This window comes from Rhopalosiphum padi, chromosome 1, assembly GCF_020882245.1.
Source record: "Rhopalosiphum padi isolate XX-2018 chromosome 1, ASM2088224v1, whole genome shotgun sequence".
Classification (NCBI taxonomy): Eukaryota; Metazoa; Arthropoda; class Insecta; order Hemiptera; family Aphididae; genus Rhopalosiphum; species Rhopalosiphum padi.
In genome coordinates, this window is record NC_083597.1 from 71,646,355 (window position 1) to 71,666,044 (window position 19,690).

General features: G+C 23.4%; 1 protein-coding gene and 1 long non-coding RNA gene across 2 annotated transcripts in view; one reads left to right on the forward strand and one right to left on the reverse strand.

The window, feature by feature from the left end:
- The window catches only part of LOC132918042 (uncharacterized), a 40,807-nt gene extending 22,070 nt beyond the window's left edge, over positions 1-18,737 (forward strand). The window contains exons 3-7 of the mRNA XM_060979096.1: positions 2,169-2,377; positions 7,027-7,162; positions 11,954-12,093; positions 13,662-13,857; positions 18,356-18,737. Coding sequence (XP_060835079.1) covers positions 2,169-2,377; positions 7,027-7,162; positions 11,954-12,093; positions 13,662-13,857; positions 18,356-18,450 — 776 coding nt within the window. The 3' untranslated portion in view covers positions 18,451-18,737. The remainder of the gene's footprint in view (positions 1-2,168; positions 2,378-7,026; positions 7,163-11,953; positions 12,094-13,661; positions 13,858-18,355) is intronic.
- LOC132918044 (uncharacterized) lies at positions 5,882-7,033 on the reverse strand. The gene is made up of 2 exons (XR_009660371.1): positions 6,882-7,033; positions 5,882-6,263 (listed from the first exon to the last, which is right to left on the reverse strand). It is a non-coding gene; the product is annotated as an uncharacterized LOC132918044 (long non-coding RNA).
- Positions 18,738-19,690: the final 953 nt, after the last annotated feature.

The following is a 19,690-nucleotide window of genomic DNA, read 5'->3' on the forward strand; positions in this document are numbered from 1 at the left end:
AAATGCTTCAGTCTTAAACTTTGTGAGTGTTTTCTTGTAATAAATTCTATCTATTTAGAGCGGTCAATACTAGAAACCTTGGATATAAAAATACCTATTTATATTAAAAATCTTAGCATTTTCTAGACATTTTATAAATTTCAAAATATATTTACTCTTTTCATATTATTTGCATGTATATATATTTCATATATTAACATGTATAGTATCGTCCACTCATCCACTAGCCTCAATCTCAGCGTATTATAATATAAAAGATATCTTTTAGAATAGTTTTACAATCTTTTAAATTTTATAGTATATCTTAACTTTTAATTCTTACGTAAATACGTTTTATAGTAAATTAAATATGAGTAAGTAAATAACACCTACATCTCAATATTAAAGAACTTTTATGCCCACACTGCACCGTGACGATGAGAAGACACATGAACATTCGTGTCTACTCTTCTTTGGTAAAAATGAGCTGATAAATTCTCATTTCGATACTTCCTCTACCCACGCAGGTACAACGAATAATGAACACGCCATCTCATTAGGTGACGCACTGATGCCATCACTATAATACCCAAGTCACCCTAGTCTTGCATCGTGCCCGTTTTCTGATCTAATTCCTTTCCTTTACTCGTTTATAATTAATATTTTTTAAGTATCGCATTGATTTTATTATTTTTAATACAATTATTGAAATATGTATACAATTAGTTCATTTCATAGTGATTTAAAATTAAAATTAAATATGTGTCGATACTCGATCAAAACGAAAATCATGGTGGATGTTATAATTTATAAAAACATTTTTATAGTTCATAATCTCGTATTATAGAATTTAAAGTACACTGAAATCAGTTATAAACTATAATAATTATAATATGGTATAGAGATGATCAAAACATTATTAATATTAATTAAAATCTATGTAGATACTTAAACATTGTACATTATAAATATTAAAATTATCTCAAATTACACGAATTTCGTAAAGCGTAATTAAGCATTCATTTGTTTTAAATTTTAATTACACAATCATAGAATATGACTATCAATTGACATAATTTTAAATAATATTAACTTAAAACCATACAAATATTGAAATATTTAAATTTTAAATATTTATATAATATTAGTATCTATACAATTGTATATTAATTTCTAATTGTAGTACCTATCTCAGAGTTACAACTCAATTATTTCATCATCTAAAGTCTTAACTACATTTTATATTAAGAAAATGAACAAATAATCAAATTTGAAAAGTTAAAATCGATAAAATAATGAATAGAAAATTAATATTATAAATATTTAATATGGGTGTTATTAACAGTTCTTGGACATTGTGCTTAATGATTTTTTTTTTAAACTACCATATTTTTTTTTATTCGTAATATATTAGTTCTAAAATTTATTGATAAACCTATTTTTATAACAATAAGTAGGTAATTAAATATGAAACAAATTACTTGACACTATTCAATATACATTTATCAAACATAAAAACGCATCACAATTTATAATGTTTCATCAAAATTACTATCGAGAATAGAGTTTGAAAAAATATCATACGTGTCTTATAATTATTTTAATAAGCTTTTGAAAGTAATAATAATAATTAATTACCTACAAATACAAACAAAAATACAAATCTAATGTTTATTACTATATTTTATACTTGGAATAAAAATTATAGTTGATAATATTTTTAGCTTACAGTAGTCATTGAAGGAAAATAATGAATTATTATTTAATACGTAGTTTACTTTATTTAAGTATTATATTTATTTATTTGGTAGAAACACTTCAATATTTAATTATAAAATGATTTTAACTTAATTACATTCTACGCGTTGAAATTGTTCTATTTTACTTGCAAAATATGTGCCTCCAGTATTTATCAAAATACTTACCTCACCATGAATTAGCGTCTTTGAAAAATGAATAGAAGTATATAAATGTTATTTATTTAAATGATTTTAACAGTATTTTAATTTCAAAAATAATGTTATCACTTAAAACTTCATATAAATAGGTACTGCACTTTAAGCAAGGCTACTATTAATTATTATTATCCAAATACGAATTAGAAAATTAGAAAATTCACAATGTATATGATGATAATGAATTGTCAAGATACGATTACAAAAATTAATTTATTATTATTTATAATTTAGACATTGGTGAAGCAGTTCAAATGCTTGGTGTAAAGGTGCCTGCATATATATTTATGGGAGACTCTGTACAGTTATTTTGTGATTATGATATGCAAATGGACAAATTGTATTCAGTTACCTGGTACAAAGACAATGAAGAGTTCTATCGATACGTTCCAACATCTAAACATCTCAAACACAGTTTCAGTATGGATGGTATCACAGTTGATGTAAGTATTTCATATTTTATGGCCATTCAAAATTTAAAGTTACAAAATTAGTGAATATTAAATTTTAATAGCTTAAATAGTTCACAATTGTTGGGATGTACAATTTGAATGATACTATGTGAATAAACTTAAATAACTAAACAATGCTTCCGTCCTTCTATATCTATACCATATCTATACCTACCTTTGATACTGTACCCATCCAACAATAAATAACGGTTATTATAGTTATTCATTAAAATATATTTTCATTAATTATGAAAATAAAACCAAAACTATTATTCAATATTCACAGTTTTTAATTTAAAGAAAGAGTAAAAATTTATAAATTAAATTTTAAAACGTTATTTTCAATTGATCAGTTTAGTCAAACACTCATAAAGTCATGAATAATTAAAGGTAATAAGTTTTACTTCTAGAAGTTGTTGTTCTATCTATAACCATTAATTTCTTAATAAACCTAGATTACATTCTTCTAACTTAATTTATTCCGAATTTAAGGTTCGTACTTTTAATCAAACTTATGAACGACAGATTTTACTATACATGTAAAAAGTCAATATTAGTAAATTTCAACCTACATATTGTTTTAATACATGAATTAAAAATAATTGTAATTTAATCGTACCGTTTAATCATTTTAATTTTAGAGCGCATAATCCAATAATTAAAGGAATTTCTTTGCTTCGTAAATATAATATTAATTTCGATCATTTTGTTAATTTTAGCAAATACAAGAATTATATTAGCAATATTTTTACTTATTTTTAGTTTGTAATTATTTTATACTGAATATTGTATTTCTGATATTGGAATCTTATATAAATTTGATTATTTAGTTTTCTTAAATTAATTAAAATGTTATATACTTAAAAAAAAACCCAAAACCATAAAATGTTTAATTGAGAATACCACAATCAGTTATAAAAACTTTAATATAATCAATTCCTTAACATACCAATGCTCTTATGTTGTCACTGACAATTTCTACTCCCTTACACTCATTGTAAATCTTCTCTAGATGAAGAATTGAAGAGATTCCTTTCAATATTTAAAAAAATATAAGAGGAAAAAATTACATTTTTATAAATTAATCACAAAGTCAGTATTCCTACTGCTTTCTCAAGTCTTTTTTATATATACCATCATAAATAACTCTTTGTGCCATTTGTTTCAGTACTTTACATATTTTAATTCGATATAAAAATAAAGTATATACATATTTTTTTTAAATTTGGTTGAAAAGAATGAAGTACCTACCACACGAAAATTATGATCTACAACTTTGCCTATCTAAACTTCAAAATTTAAATACAAAAAATAAACATAAACTATTAGTTAAATATTTGATATTTATAGTTAAAGCAGCATTTTTAGAAAATTGTTACCTATTCTTCAGATTATGAATTTAAAAATAATATAAGTATTGTTTGACGTTTAAAAATCAAAAAATGATAAATATAGTATATTGTATTCAATATTTCGTAAAATGTCCTGTACAGCAGTAAATTAAATTAACATTGCAACGGTTGTGAGAATCGAACAGTTGATATAGCCCAAGGTAACTTATACTTGTGTAGTTTTGTATATCATAGTTAGGTAATACTAATATTAAAATATACTGTGTACTTTGTAAATAGTTTTAGTTAGGTACCTGTACGACGCAGTGCATACACAAACAAAAATCAATATTTTATTAAATTTAATAACTTTGTGTTGATAAATTAAATTCATTAAAATAGATCAAATAATTTGAGGGTTTTATATAGCTTAACAACTTAAATAAATTAAAAATCAAACCAAAATATATTTAGAAACAACAGAAATGACAAATCAATGATATGACAGCAATTATATTTTATTTACATAGGTATAAAAAACCAAAACAACAAAAAATTGAAATTAATGTTTAAGTATGGTTTACTTATGGTAAGGTACATAAAGAGTCTAATCAATTTTCCCAATCACTAATTTTTAGTGGGTGGTATATTTGAGTTTGATAAATGTATTCCATAATAATTAAATATTGAGTAGTAATAAAAATTTAAATTATATTGTTAATATCGTTTCAGAAATTAATTTCTGGAAAGTATTGAATTACCCGCATATTTATACAATGTTATATTTCCACCAATTAAATTAATGATTAAAAAAAAAACAAATAGAATATGAAGTTATTCACATGAGTAAATAGTATTTGTTGGTTTTATTGTTTACCATAACAAACATGCGATGTACGCATCATTCATGAGTTATATATCTTATATTTTGATCGAGCGACTGTTATGCTTATAATAGGTAACGCAATGAGGCGTAAAAAGATAAAAGACGCAGTAATCAAATATGCTAAGTATACACTTCAATTAAAAATTCACCAATTATAAATTAGAGATTGAACATTGTATAAATTGCGCGTCGTCCATAGGTATACGTCTACACGTCAAATAGCGTCTTCTAAATAAATTATTATTATAAGCGATCTTCGACTACATATTATCCAATAATAAAAATTTACATACATGAAATCCACACAAGACACGTATATTTTCAATTTTTTTTTGTCTAGGTAAATAATTGTTTAGATGATCCACTTTGATTATTGGATTATAATAATACATTTTAAACTGATTTTCGTATCAATCGAACCCCAAAAATACAAAAGGAAGTCTGAAATTCGCGGTTAAAAATGTTTACTTACCTCCCATAATTAATTAATAATGATAAATGTATTACCTGTTTCTAACCATGGAATAAGTAATAATATAAGGTATCATTAGAGAGTTGTTTTGTTTCAATTTTAGAATACAGTTTTAGTTTTAATAGCACAAAACACTGAAACAAGGGAATTATATTATTAATTACGAACGTTTATGTTTGTTTTACAACTATCAATATATTTTAATGCAAGTTGAACCTATGCAACTGAAGCTAGAGCTGAGGTATCTATTTGTCTATTATTACTGGCTAAAACCACAATTTAATTGTCAAAGCTTGTGTAATTAGTCACCACCTAACTATAGAAACCAACGTGATAATATTAAAATGACGAGGGCTGCTGCAGAAGTGATTACGGCTCCCTCTCTCTACTCCGTCTCCGTAACGTCTGCTGATGACATCGCAATGTAATTCAACACATTAACCCGTGCAGGTTGTTACAACTATACCAATTACCGATAAAACTATTTCGTTAAGAGTATCATCGTTTTTCAGTATAATGTTCCAACTGGCAATTACATATATAATATATTTATGACTAGGTACCTATTTGTAAATCACAAGTATTTAATAAATTCGTATTCCTAAATTTTGCCGTGAATCAATCAATTTATTATGATAATGAAATCAAGCAAAAATAATCTAATAAATAAAATCTAGAAATTGTTACAATGTAAGTATTAATAACAAGAGAAAAATTAGCGTTTTAAGCTTTCTCAATTTATTATTATATTAATACCTGAATTGGTTGATTGTTTTGGGAGCTTTCAACTTGAGTAAAAAATATGCATAATAATAGACTTATATTATTGTTTTTTAATTTCTGACATATAGTTCTATCGTAATATTTATTACTTGTATTGGTTTTAAATTAATAAAAGGCACATAAGTCACATAATAATTATGTGTTTATATCGAGGTTTATTCAATCACACATTTTTAGACATTTAAACAGCTTCGATTTTCATGTATTCATTCGACCATTTTTCTGCAATGGAAATCAAATGTTGATTGGATAGAAAAAATGCCACCAAGATTAATAAACAATTTTTCATGAAAAACATTATTGTTACGTTTTATATTTTTTTAAATTCCGTCAACCCCATTCCTTGGATAACATCTGGATCCACATTGTAGAATGAACTATCTATTCAAAAACGCAAAAATAAACCTAAAAAAAATAAGAAACATTATCAAGTGTATTTTTTTTTATAACTTCATATTAGTTACAGTTTCGATAACAGTGACATTATTTAACACCTAAATAGGTTATAGGTAGGTACTGAAATATTAAAAATGTCGTTAAAGGATTAATAGCATTTATTTCATGATCTTTAAAGAAATATTTCTGATGAAGCTTTTAATTTCCGATTGATAAATAAACATTTAAATAATATATTTTATTATATCATTGTAAAACTCTTAGCCGTATAGTATCGATTATAATCTTTATAATAATAAATCATAAAATACTAAAACGACAAATGTTATGTTTTTAATCAATACATTGTACAGATCAATAAAGCTATAAGGACATTTTTTTATTTATGAAAACAACAACTGAAATGGAAAAAAATGGTTACTTTTAGTAAATAACTTTAAGTTAAATATTATACTAAGGTATAAAATTATAAATAATAATTATTGAATAAATAACTTTTTATTATTTATAAATTTATAACTTAAGTCGTATAAATCCAATGACAATAGGACAACAATGTTGTACTAATGACTTCCAAAGTTTAAATTAATAGTAAACTAAATTAAAATTAATCAAATTACTAATTACATTGAGTCATCCGTAGTCCGTCCATTCATGAAAAATGTATTGAATATTTGATGATTTACAATTAATGTTAGTCTTCACAAATTATAATCTGTAGTTAAATCTTTAAACTAAATACTTAAATGGTATTTAAAATTATGATTTGCAGCATATTTACTCGGACAACAAAAAAGTCACCTTACGTTACGCTAATTTGTTGATGAATGGCGAATACAAGTGTGAAGTATCTGCTGAAGCACCGTTCTTTACGACTGTACACGCTGAATCCAAAATGGCCATAATAAGTAAGCTCATTTAAACGTCAATTAATTAATTTTAAACCAAATATTTATATAAAATGATTAGATAAAAATTAATTGCAGAATTCAATTATAATTTTGTGCACTTTTCCCTTATATCTTCATAAAATATAATTTAATTTTAACTAATTGATTTAAATGAAATTCATTACGTATAAATAAATAGTTAATAAGTACTCTTAAGTTGATTACTTATAATTATTAATGTTTTAAATTTTATATTTATATATATATATTATTTTCATATATTTTATAAAATACATAAATATAAAGGAATTAAATGTTTACCCACATGTACTAACATATTTTTACTAATACACCAACTAATAAATTCTTAGGCAAAAATTTATTAAATTTAAATTATTATTCTGCTAGAATTTTCGGAAGATGTAATATTACAAATATAGACCATGTTAATTCTCAATTAAGAGTAAATATTCTCATTATTTTAAACTACACATGTACTTTCTTCGATTAGGCTGTCATTGATAAAAATGTAAAACATAAAAAGTCATTTTTTTTCAAAAATTTCAAAAATTATTTAATTCAAACTAAAACGTATAAATTAACAAATAACGATTTTTAACTGTTAAACTGGTCAAAATGTATATATATATATATATTTAAATATTGATATATATGTAAATATTTTTACCTACATAACTTTACAGAATTATATTATCTTTTAATTAAAGCTATTCATAAAATTATATTATATACATTCGAACAATAAAAATGTGCATAAATAATAATTATAAATTTATATTCTAAAGTTTTTAACTTATACAACTAGGTATTTACATATAATATTTAATTGCTAACAATGTTTTAAGACCTTCACAAATTAAGATATAATTTGTTACTATTTATGATAAATACACGCCAAATATATTCACCTAAAATATAATATATATATATATCTATTCAAATTTGATTGAGATAAGTCATTATTAGTTTTACGTGGTCCATTAAAGATTTTTGTTGTTCTTATCTAAATTGACAAACTTGGAACATTTTAAAAGTTACAAAAACAAAATATTTAATCTAATAACACTTAATTTGTATTATAACATTTTCTAAACGATGCAATATAGAGGTATTAATTTAAAATGCCATTATACATTTTTAAGATCAGATAAACCAAATTTATTATTTTTATTTTAACTAAATAAATATTATGTTGGCTTCAAAGAAAGTCTATGGATGGCTATAACCTACTGTTTATATTCATACATTTTATTATACATCGATAATAATAAACATGCATTTTTAGCAAAATTAATTATCAAATAAATGAAACAATTATTAAAAAATAATAATTCATCAATCAATCAAAAATGTTTCTACAACATAGCAACATAATCTTACGTAGTGTATATTTACGTATATTGATTAAATACTAAAGTAATTGCACATAGAAAAATATAAAATACTTAAAAAAAAACAAAAGTGTATGAAATTTCAAAAATATTTATAAATAGGTAATAAAATAGTTATGATTGGTCCTTGTATAGTTTTCAATAAAGTAAATACTATTAATTATTCATATTAATAAGTTCCTCTGCTAAATGTTAGGTTCAGTTGTTTAAACAACACTTAATTTAAAACTTAATACTAAAAAATAATATACACGTATGCATTTCTAGATTAATTTTCTTTTAGAGAATTAAAAATATTGTTCATACATTTCTTTCATACTACATACTAATATACGATCACACAATAATTTGTACAGTTTTACCTAATATTGAGTTAAATATTTTTTAATTAAATCCTTATAAATATATATATATAGGTATAAAAACGACTTTAAAAATCAGTATTACTTTTATCTTAAAATAATAACAGCCGTGTTTATAAAACAAGAATGTACACGATTCACCTTAATCACGAGAATCAGTAAAGTTTTTCGCCTTAAACAAGGAAGCTATACGCGAAATCGAATACATCAATGTCTTGAAGAAAACGCATTGGGATAGAGCCGTTAATATTAATTATGTTCTAGTACTCCTCCACTGTGTACACATCGTGTGTCCTCGAAGTATTTCAGCGACGCCTTCTTACTATAGGGACCTGACAGCGTTGTTATTATTATGATGGCCCCTTGAAAAATGGTCACAGGCTTACACTGCCATAACATCGCTACACAATACGTCGATTTCCCTTACCCAATTATTTTAATAGCCCATTCACAACTAATGTATACGCGCTACTATTAAACGTCCGAAATGGGCGAAATGACTAAGTAAAAACACGTAACTTTGCACTTTAACAAAACCTTCATTGTGTATCCCGTCTACCTGCCTGACTAAAGCCACACATGGTACACTCCCACCCCCACTTGGTTATTTTTTTGTATATTTTAGGTATACATTTTTTATGAAACGAGTTGTGTAGGATATTGTCGTTTACATAATAGCTTGTAAAATGTTGAACATATATATTTTTGCACATTTTAGACAACATAATAATGTTAACTTGTCATAAGCAAATAAACAAACTATTAAATATGTATTTTACTGTAGTACACATTACACATTGTCCGTTTTAAGCACGCGTATCACCGAATATGAATATACCTAGGTAGTGTTGCAGACTATAATAGATAAGCATTAAAAACACGCTTAACCGAGGTGAATTATTTTTATATTTTAATTTTGAAATAATCATAGGACATTTTTATTATCTATTATTAAATACCTACAAAGCGTTTGAAAATTAAAATTACTAAACAAATACACTATCACAGTGTGGTACAATTAATGTTCATTTTTCTAATCCGATTATTATTGATAATAAATAAACATGAATCTCCTCTGTTATTAGCAGTAGTACTAATGCAATATATAGATTTCTACTTAGATAACAAATAAGAATGAACGATGAACAGTTTTTAAAAATATTGCCGAGAGTTATTTAATATTTTACGAGTTTATTATTTATAAAATAGGTATTTTGCTTTTAATTGCTTTTATATTATACATGTAAGGCTATGTAGGTTAACGGTTTAAAAAAATCTTCTCAAACTATTAAGATTTATGTAGTTCAATTATTGTAATAGTATTTGAGAAATTATGTTTTTTTAGAAAAATTTTATATAGTTCTTCACATTCACAAAATGTGTGATTATTTCATTAAAATATAATTAAATTCACATAATAGTATATTACAAATACTTGGCAGCGATAAACAAATTTGATGTGGTGCAAATGTCTATACTCTATCAGTATAGTATAATATATTATATACCATAGATTTAATTACCGATGGTGATACTTATTAAGCCATGTCCACGTGATAATTCTAAAACCCTATAAACAAAAGAAGTAATAGACAAATTGGCAAAATAGGAAAGCATTATAATTTAAGTATCTTAACGTACAATTTTTAAATAAATTGTATTCAACTATTAATTATATACATACTACATACGTTTTATTACTATCGGCCATAACGGTAATTTATATAAATTCATAACTAAGGCACGTAACTATAGGCCACATTGAATTTATAGGTCTTGAGTTTCACCTATAATTATTTTTTCATACACTATAATTACCTTTTTTTAGGGAATTACAAACACTTTAACACGCCTCTTTTTTTCTACATAGATCAGGGCTTTTTTCCACTGAATTCTCCGCACAATACATTAGTCACATACAAACCACTTAACAGTTAAACAGTAGTTTGTCTTTAGTATTGAATTCAATATTTTCAAACTGATATTTAAATTTTAAGCATTGTGGGTGTTTAACTAACAGTGAAAACTTTATAGGTACAACGTGTCCGTGTCTATAAAATAGAGAAACAATGTGTTCAATTTTCATAGTATTATGTTAGCGTTAGGTACTAAAAATAAAAATAATCGGTAGACATTTTTAACATCTAAAAATATTATTTTTTGAATTGAAACAATAATAATCTAAATCAAATTATTAAATAAATTAATAATAAACCGTATGCATTTCACTCACTTATTTCTATTGGTTATTGTTAATTAATTAAATAGTGATTAATAATATGAATACTAAAAGCATACTCTCAAAATAACCTATTTGTTCAATGAACCATCAGTAATATTAACAAAAATATATTTTGTTTCTTCAATAATAAAATAAATAAATTAAAAATACTATATATATAATAATGCATAGAAAAATTAATTTATTAAACAGAGGATTAGGATAACTTAACTCACAAAATCAAATTTTTAAATGGAAAATAAAATAGAAAAATGAAAATATTTTTAAATAAAAATATTAAATTGAGAAGTAGATATCTTAAAACAATAATGTTTTTCAATATTTGAACAGTTTTGTCTTCACGTTACATTTAAATAAAGTATAAATTAACATAGGTATACTATGTAAATACATACGTTATGCACTATTGTAATTCAATAATTTTATACAATTATATGATCTATATTATATACCATTTAAATTCCACTCATCTTCAAGAGTTTCTATTATGAAACTTCTACTCAATGTTTTATTTTTCACTGCCTCACATCATATTACCACTCATTTGCTTATTATACTTCGTATAGATTGTAAATTTTTATTAAAATAAATATATTTAAAAAAAAAAAATTAAATACCTAATAAACCAAAACTGAATGTACAGATTTTTTTGTTTCAGTAATTATAAATAAACTAATATTTGACGAACTAATTAAAACAATGTACCGTATTATATAAAGTAAAATCATTAAACTTTTAACTACCTATATTAAATTCTTAGAAAAATATTTAATTATTATTAACTTTATTTTAGGTTTGCCAAAGCCAAAAGATTTAACAAAAATCAACGGAGGCTCTGGAGTCTATCAGACTAGTGATACTATTTATTTAAATTGTACGTCGGGAGAATCATTTCCCGCCGCAAGACTTCGGTGGTATATTAATGACAAAATGGTAAGTTAGGTTTGTTTTGACACTTAATAATATTATAAATCAAAAGAAAAAACATCAATAAAACTGAATTTATGTAAAACTATAGCCATGTAGTATTTGGTATAAATACTGTAAATTTCAACAATAATGTAGCTAATTATTCAACACTTAATTAATGAGTTGTATTCAAACTAATATTTATGGAAAAAAGTTCTTACAACAGAGTACATTGTCGTTTTGAATTTTAAGACCTTTAAAAGTTATTCACATTGAAGTCTTTTGTAATAAAAAATGTCTTGCAACTTTAAATTCTAGCGTATTAAATAGAATAATTTTAATTCTAATTAGTTGTACGAATTAATTTTAAAAAATGTATTTTAAAAACATAGACCCAGAAACTAATCATTTTGAATAAATTCTGTCAACACCACAACTATTATACTTCTCGTAAACTATATCAGTGGTTCCCAATATTTTGGTATGGCCCACACGTGAGCCGTAGATCATGATATAATATTAATATTACTAATATAGTAACATATATATTTCTAGTTAAAATAATATTTAAACTGTCCAGTTTTAATCCAGATATTAACTCTTTCATAAAATACAAGCAATGTTAAAAATCTCATTAAATTATTTAACTTGTGATTAAATTCAAAGGTTTAATACAGCTTTTTTCTTAATAAACAATAGTTTTATGCATGTAGATATATGTATACATACAGAGTGTCCCAAAAATAACGCTTTTTTAAATTGGTTGCCATTTTTTTGGTTTTACGTTTACAAAATTGTTTTCATCATTTTTTTAATCTACTATCATTCCGGTTTGTTGTTGTGTAATCAGTTTTTGTCAAGTGTCGCCATAGACCGAATTCCAATTGAAACACGTGTGTTTGTTGTTAAGACCTTTTATCAATTTAACGAAAGTGATGCGGAGACTATGCGACTACTTTGTATCTCACTCGGATGGGACGCTGCTCCCGATGTGTCATCTATTTGTTGGCTAATAAAAAAATCGAAAAAAACTGGGCCCTGGTTAGGTATTAAAGTGTCCTCCTGAAACTCACCAGAGAGAATTGAGAGGTAGTTATTGTTAATTTTTTCTATCGCACTTCGGTCTGACAAGCTACGGGAGGACAATCGAATATTATTTATCATACGTAAACCGGATGTTATACCGAAACCTTATATATCTTTTTTTTTATTATTTTTTTTTTTTTTTTTGAAAAATAAAGTGTTTTCAGCTAATATAAAAAAGCGTTCTTTTGGGACACTCTGTATATATATAAGACACTAATAGTGTGTTTTAAAGATTTTTTTACAAAATTGATTGTCCGCACAACTAATAAAGTTGGGAACCGCACTATTTAATATCAAGATTAAATTTTCTTCGAAATATTTGCTTTAAAAAACAAATAAAATGGAAATATCCATTCAAAATCAAAACACACTAAATATATAGTAATAATAAATTGCTCATACACTTGTGTAATTTAAAAACCATAAATAAAGTAGATATTTAATTTAAATGATTGTAGATTGATTAATAATACATTATTAACGTAAATTACAAATGTTTTGGTTAGGTGATTTCTAATTACGACCGCTCAGAAAAATTACGGAACGGTTTATACATCAGCATATCCAAATTAAATTTATCAATATCTCCTGATCACTTCAACAATGGCTTAATGAAAGTTACATGTCAATCCATCATCAATATAGGTCGTCCAAAGGCATTACCACCTCCTAAGGAATATAAACGTGAAGCAATACTCTTGGGTAAGTGTAAAGATCTATTATCTGGTTTCATTTAAATACAGTGTATTTCATAATTAAAATTAAAGTATACCTATGAAATTTCTATGAAATCGATTTATATTAATGATCTACCTTAATTTTACTAATGTGAATAGAATACTCAATAAATTTTTAATAAAATGTTCAAAGAACAATTTAGATTAAATATATACATATACAGTATACACTATGGAGTACAGAATAGAAAGGGATCAGAACTTAAATTATACAAAATGTACGAGTACATTACAAACCAATAGTAAAATTAAAATATTTTAAATATAAATTCTAATAAATAAAAAAAGAAATACACAGTTTTTATTATTTGCTGATATTTCGTATTCATGATATAAGTTTTAAAATTTGAGTTTAATATCTATTTTAGTTTAATCTAAAATAAACATTTACCAATCTGTATATCTCACTATTATGAATTTGTAAGTATATTACATATAATACGTATTATTTTGAGTATATTATATTGAATACCTATACGTTTATATTAATATATTTTATAATATATTACGTTTATAATAATATTTATATTATTTATAGCTATGACAGCTATTCATTTTATCCACATAATTATAATATAGTGTGTACGACAATAACAATTTATAAGATTTTTAAGCTATAAAAATACAAATATGAATTCAAGTTGGACAGTTTAACTGAAACCTTTAAAAAATAAAAAATAAAAATGTCAAACTATATAAATAACCAAATCTAACCTAATTTTCATAAAATACTTTTTTATGGCGAAGAATTAATTAGGTATAAGATTATAAATAATCTTTGTCAAATTTAACAAAAAACGTATTATTAATTATGACTTATTATTTCCATTTAAAAAAATATATTCAACAGCAAAAAATTCCTAAATAAGCAAAAACTATTATTATAAATTGGGTCTTAATAGTATTGATTATAAAAAATAACGTTGATACAACTTAATAAAACTACCAGTAACAAAAATCAAATTAAAACAAAAAAAAACACTTTAGTAAGAATAATAAATGAAAATAAACAAGATTTTCTTTATTTCTGTTTTTTTTATGATTATATGAAAAACAAACAAATTGAAAAATACAAAGCCAAATTAATGATTATAAAAAAGTTTGAAAATGGATAATATCCATTAAAAGATTTTAATATGATAATGTTTTATCAACATTAATATAAAACTTCTACAATGTAAACAAAATACGTAAAATCTAAAAAATCTATTCTAATTTATTGGTTATCATAATATTCTATTTTACCCATTTAAATTTAATTATTGATCATTGTTAACTTCCTATGTTCAGACAATGTATACAGTAAAGTTGATCATCAAAAATTGTGAATTTACGATTTTATGCTTTACCTAAGACATTATTAAACATTATTATTTTTAATAATATTTAAAAAATATAATTTTAATTTGTTTATTATTGTCAATCATCACTTAATAGATCAATTGAGGTTTAAAATTGCAAAATACTAAAAAAAAAATTTTACTCCACTGTACAATAAGGAGTATATTTTTTCGTTCTATTACAAGATAACCGAAACTGACAGTAATGTACAACTATATAATTTAATCTTCTGTCTGAAACATGTAATTTTTGATTGATTCAAACCATATAAATACAAAATATGAAAATCAGCAATTCTTTCTTTCAAAAAAAAAAAAAGAATTTCAGAAAAAATTATTTTTGTCTACACCAAAAAAAGAGATAATATTTTTTACGGTTATTTTATTTTTTTTATTCAAAAGTTAGTAACGTGTAGTTTATTTTTTTTTTTTATTAAAATATACTACAACTACATAATTAGTACTTAAATTATATTATTAAACATCAATGATAGCTATGTACCAACCTACTTGTATTATATTGCAAATACTAATATTATATTTTCCCAATGTTTATACGAATTTTTACTTTTATGGAAAGTATAAAACTATAAAATAATTAAATATTATTAAATTAAATTAAAAATAAAATTTTGTAATCTAAGAATTAAGGTACTTGTAGATACCAATTGATAATAATTAACAACATATATAAGATATTAGGATAACCATTTCTATCAATTAATAATAATAGTTTATTATTGCAACCAAAAAACGTTACATGTTATCTAAATATAGTATATTTTATGAATTACAAAAGTCGCTAACTCGTATTATATTATATCATGATATATGATATTTAAGTAGTTTTAATTAATGTATAATTTTACAATGATGTGTGTGTGTGTTTTTTTATGTGTCACTCATCACGTTTTTGAGTAGTAGTAATAGTAATTTGATTTTTGATTTAAGCCCCGTTTCTAAAAGGAAATTGAATCTAGTTGATACTTTTAGGTGGTCAAAAGTAAAAAATTTCAATATAGTTTTCAAAAGCAACAAGAAAAAACCCTAAAAAAGTAACAGAAAATGGGATTTTTCACGCATAACCAGCAGTTTTCGGCAAATTCGATTGTTTTTACTTTGCTGTAACTCAAAAACAAATCATTGTAAATACTTGAAACTTTCACCAAATATTTATATTAGCGTTATCTGCTTACGATTAAATTTTCAAAATATTTTGACTTTTTTAAGCAATTTATAGACAGTTGAAATTTTCGATTTTTCTAAATTTAATTTTTTTTTTGAAAATCCGATAAAAAAATTTAGCATTCCAAAAAATCTTTAAAATTTAATACAAGGTTTATTATAAGTTGTACTTGTCGTAGTAAAAAAAAAAAATCAAAAATCGTGACTTTAAAGTTCAAATGTTTACAAAATATGTCAAAATCGCGAAAATTTGCAAGGAATTTTGAAGTTTAAAATTCATAAAGGTTGAAAAAACCAATACAAGGTTCTCTATAAGTTTTCCTTCAAATAACTGTAAAAAAAAACTCGAGCATCAATATAGAAAAAAATTTATGAGTGTATGAAATTAGATAAAATAACGATATATCCTAAAATGATTTATGATATTTGCTGTTATTAAAAAAGTATAAGTCGTAAAAACTTGAAACTTTTACCAGTAGTTGAGATTGGCATTTTCTCTACATAATTTTCTTTCAAAATATTTCACTAATTTTTATGCCAGTTATTATAGGCGTTTGAAATATTCGATTTTTTTAATTTATTATTTTATAAATATAAATAAAAGAATTTTCGCTGTAACAAAGTACTTGAAATGTAATAAAAGATTCTACAAAAGTTGGTCTTATAATCATTCAATACTTATAAAAATACATATGAACTATTTTTATTTTTATATAAGCTATTGTAGTTGAAATATTGACAAAGTTAGTGAAAATCACAAATATTTGCTTATTATTTTGTAATTAAAAATGTATTAAAAATTTTGTATAAAAGTCTTAGGATTGAAAATGTAATTTAAATTACAAGAAAAAATTACTTGTATAAAAAAAAATATATTACAATTTAAATATAGGTAATATAATATATTATCCTGGACTGACAAATCATCTCCGTTCAGAATCGTTTTTCGTATTCAATGATACCTATCATTGCATTCAAATTTAACACATGCATAATGCACTATAGTCACTATAATAATAACCTTATCTCCACCCCTACTATACAACAGAGTGATTTTTGAAAACTAAATAAATGATATTAGTTCAACCAAATAATCTATTTCATTTTCAATGCGTATCATGTACATATACCATTATTTTTTACTTTTTGTTCAACTAATATATTACCTATATTTTTTTAGTTATTCTCTTTCAACGAGACTACTCATAGGATATATGATAATACATATTACATAGATACATATAAAACTAATTTCGTGTATTTTACGTAAGTGTGCTTTAGTAAAAACAACTGTATATAATACGTGAGGACAACGCGTACCAAATATAATAGTGTGAACCCTAGAAAAAAAAACATGTAAATTATTTATATTTGCATGTTTTTATATACCTACCTATTACCCTTTCTTTGTCCTTTTTGTACTTGTTTTATTTAATAATTATTAATGTCAAATTGCATGCATAAATTCTAATTTAATTTTGTACAGATAAATGTACTTTCGCAAACATTAATTCTCTACTTATACTTTACAAAATAATGCAAAAAATATAGTAATGGTGTAAAAAAATAAAAGAAGCTCTTACAAATTACAAAATATTACTAACCTGACCTATGTATTAAACGTTTTACTTTGTACTTTCTTTATTTTCTTGCATTTTTGTAACGTATACCTAACTAGCATTAGTAGCATTAACACAATTTTATAAATTAACTCGAAAACAGAAAAAAGATTTCATATTGATTTTATGCTTAAAGTATACACATCTTAAAGTTAATTAAATTCACGTTTTTAAATCCCTGAAATGTAAGTACATCAAATATTAGATATAAAACATTTATTAATTTTTTTAAATCTTGATCAAAAAATAAAAATGGCTTATAATTGAAAATAAAAATTGAAATTGTTTAATTAATTACGTTTTGTATATTTGATTTCAGTGCGTGGATCAGCAGTAGCGATGTGCATAACGTTCAACTTTAAAATAACATTAATAACATTAACATCAACATTGTTTTTACTAAATACGTCGTGAAAACGGTAAAAATTGTTATCCAATTATTTTGGCTCCTTCATTTAAATTATGCGAAATTGTATGTTATCTTGTTATATTATCAAAACTGTTTAATAAACTTTTTGTCCGCACGAGTTGTAAGTTGTAACTATACATTTATTGTTTTTAATTTTTTTTTAAACATATACATATAATTTCATTTTTAATAATAGTTTATAGAACAATATTATTTTATACAACATATCCATTACACTTTAATTCATTATTCATATATAATTAAATACTAAATATAAAATTTCAAAAAAATATATCACTCATCAGTTTAAATTTATTTCAGTTACCTACGTTTTTTTAACATCAAAATTTACAATTTCTTTCAACATAATAGCAATTTTGGTAACTAATAATTTATGTTTTAAATTATAAGACAGTAGGTATTGTATATCTAAAAATTAGCAACAAATATATATAAACGTATAGCCAAATTATATGTAAAGTAAATCACATTCAAATATTTATTGAAATATTACACACAGTTCATTTCATAACCAATAAATATTTGAAGTGTATTTATTTTACTTCACATTGTTGTTTTTTAAAAAATGTATACATATATACAATGTATATTATACATATATATATGTATATATGTATACCATCCTCGTTATTCCTTGTCAGTTCTACTTAAAATATGGTTGAAATTGCTTTAAATAAAATAAAAATATCAACTTGATATTATTTAAATAACGTTTTAAGAAGGTAATTTATTATAAACATAATGAGTAACATCTTGGCTTAAAAATCGAAGCATTTAAATTAAAATGACAAAACAATACTAAGAACAAAGGATTATATTTTTAAAAATATATATATTCTATTTAATAGAATTTTATTAATTCTTCTTCTTTAAGATACATTTTTATTTAATCAAGTCTAATTTAATTAGTCTCATATAAATTATAATTATGATCCAAGTTTAATTAACTTTAATATTTATTTGAATATCCTATAAAATTGATAAAAAATATATTTTTCTTTTAATTAATATAAGTACTTAATATGTTAAAAATTTACAAACATTTAATTCTTTATAATGAAATCATAAGTTATTTGTCTTTATGTAAGGAAAATAAATTATTTAACATGGAATCAAAATCGCACAAGTAAGAAAAAAACATTTAAGTTTAAAGGTTTCACAACTGCGTGATATTACAATTATATTGAAGTCTTTTTCAAAATATATCCAATGTAAAATATGTAC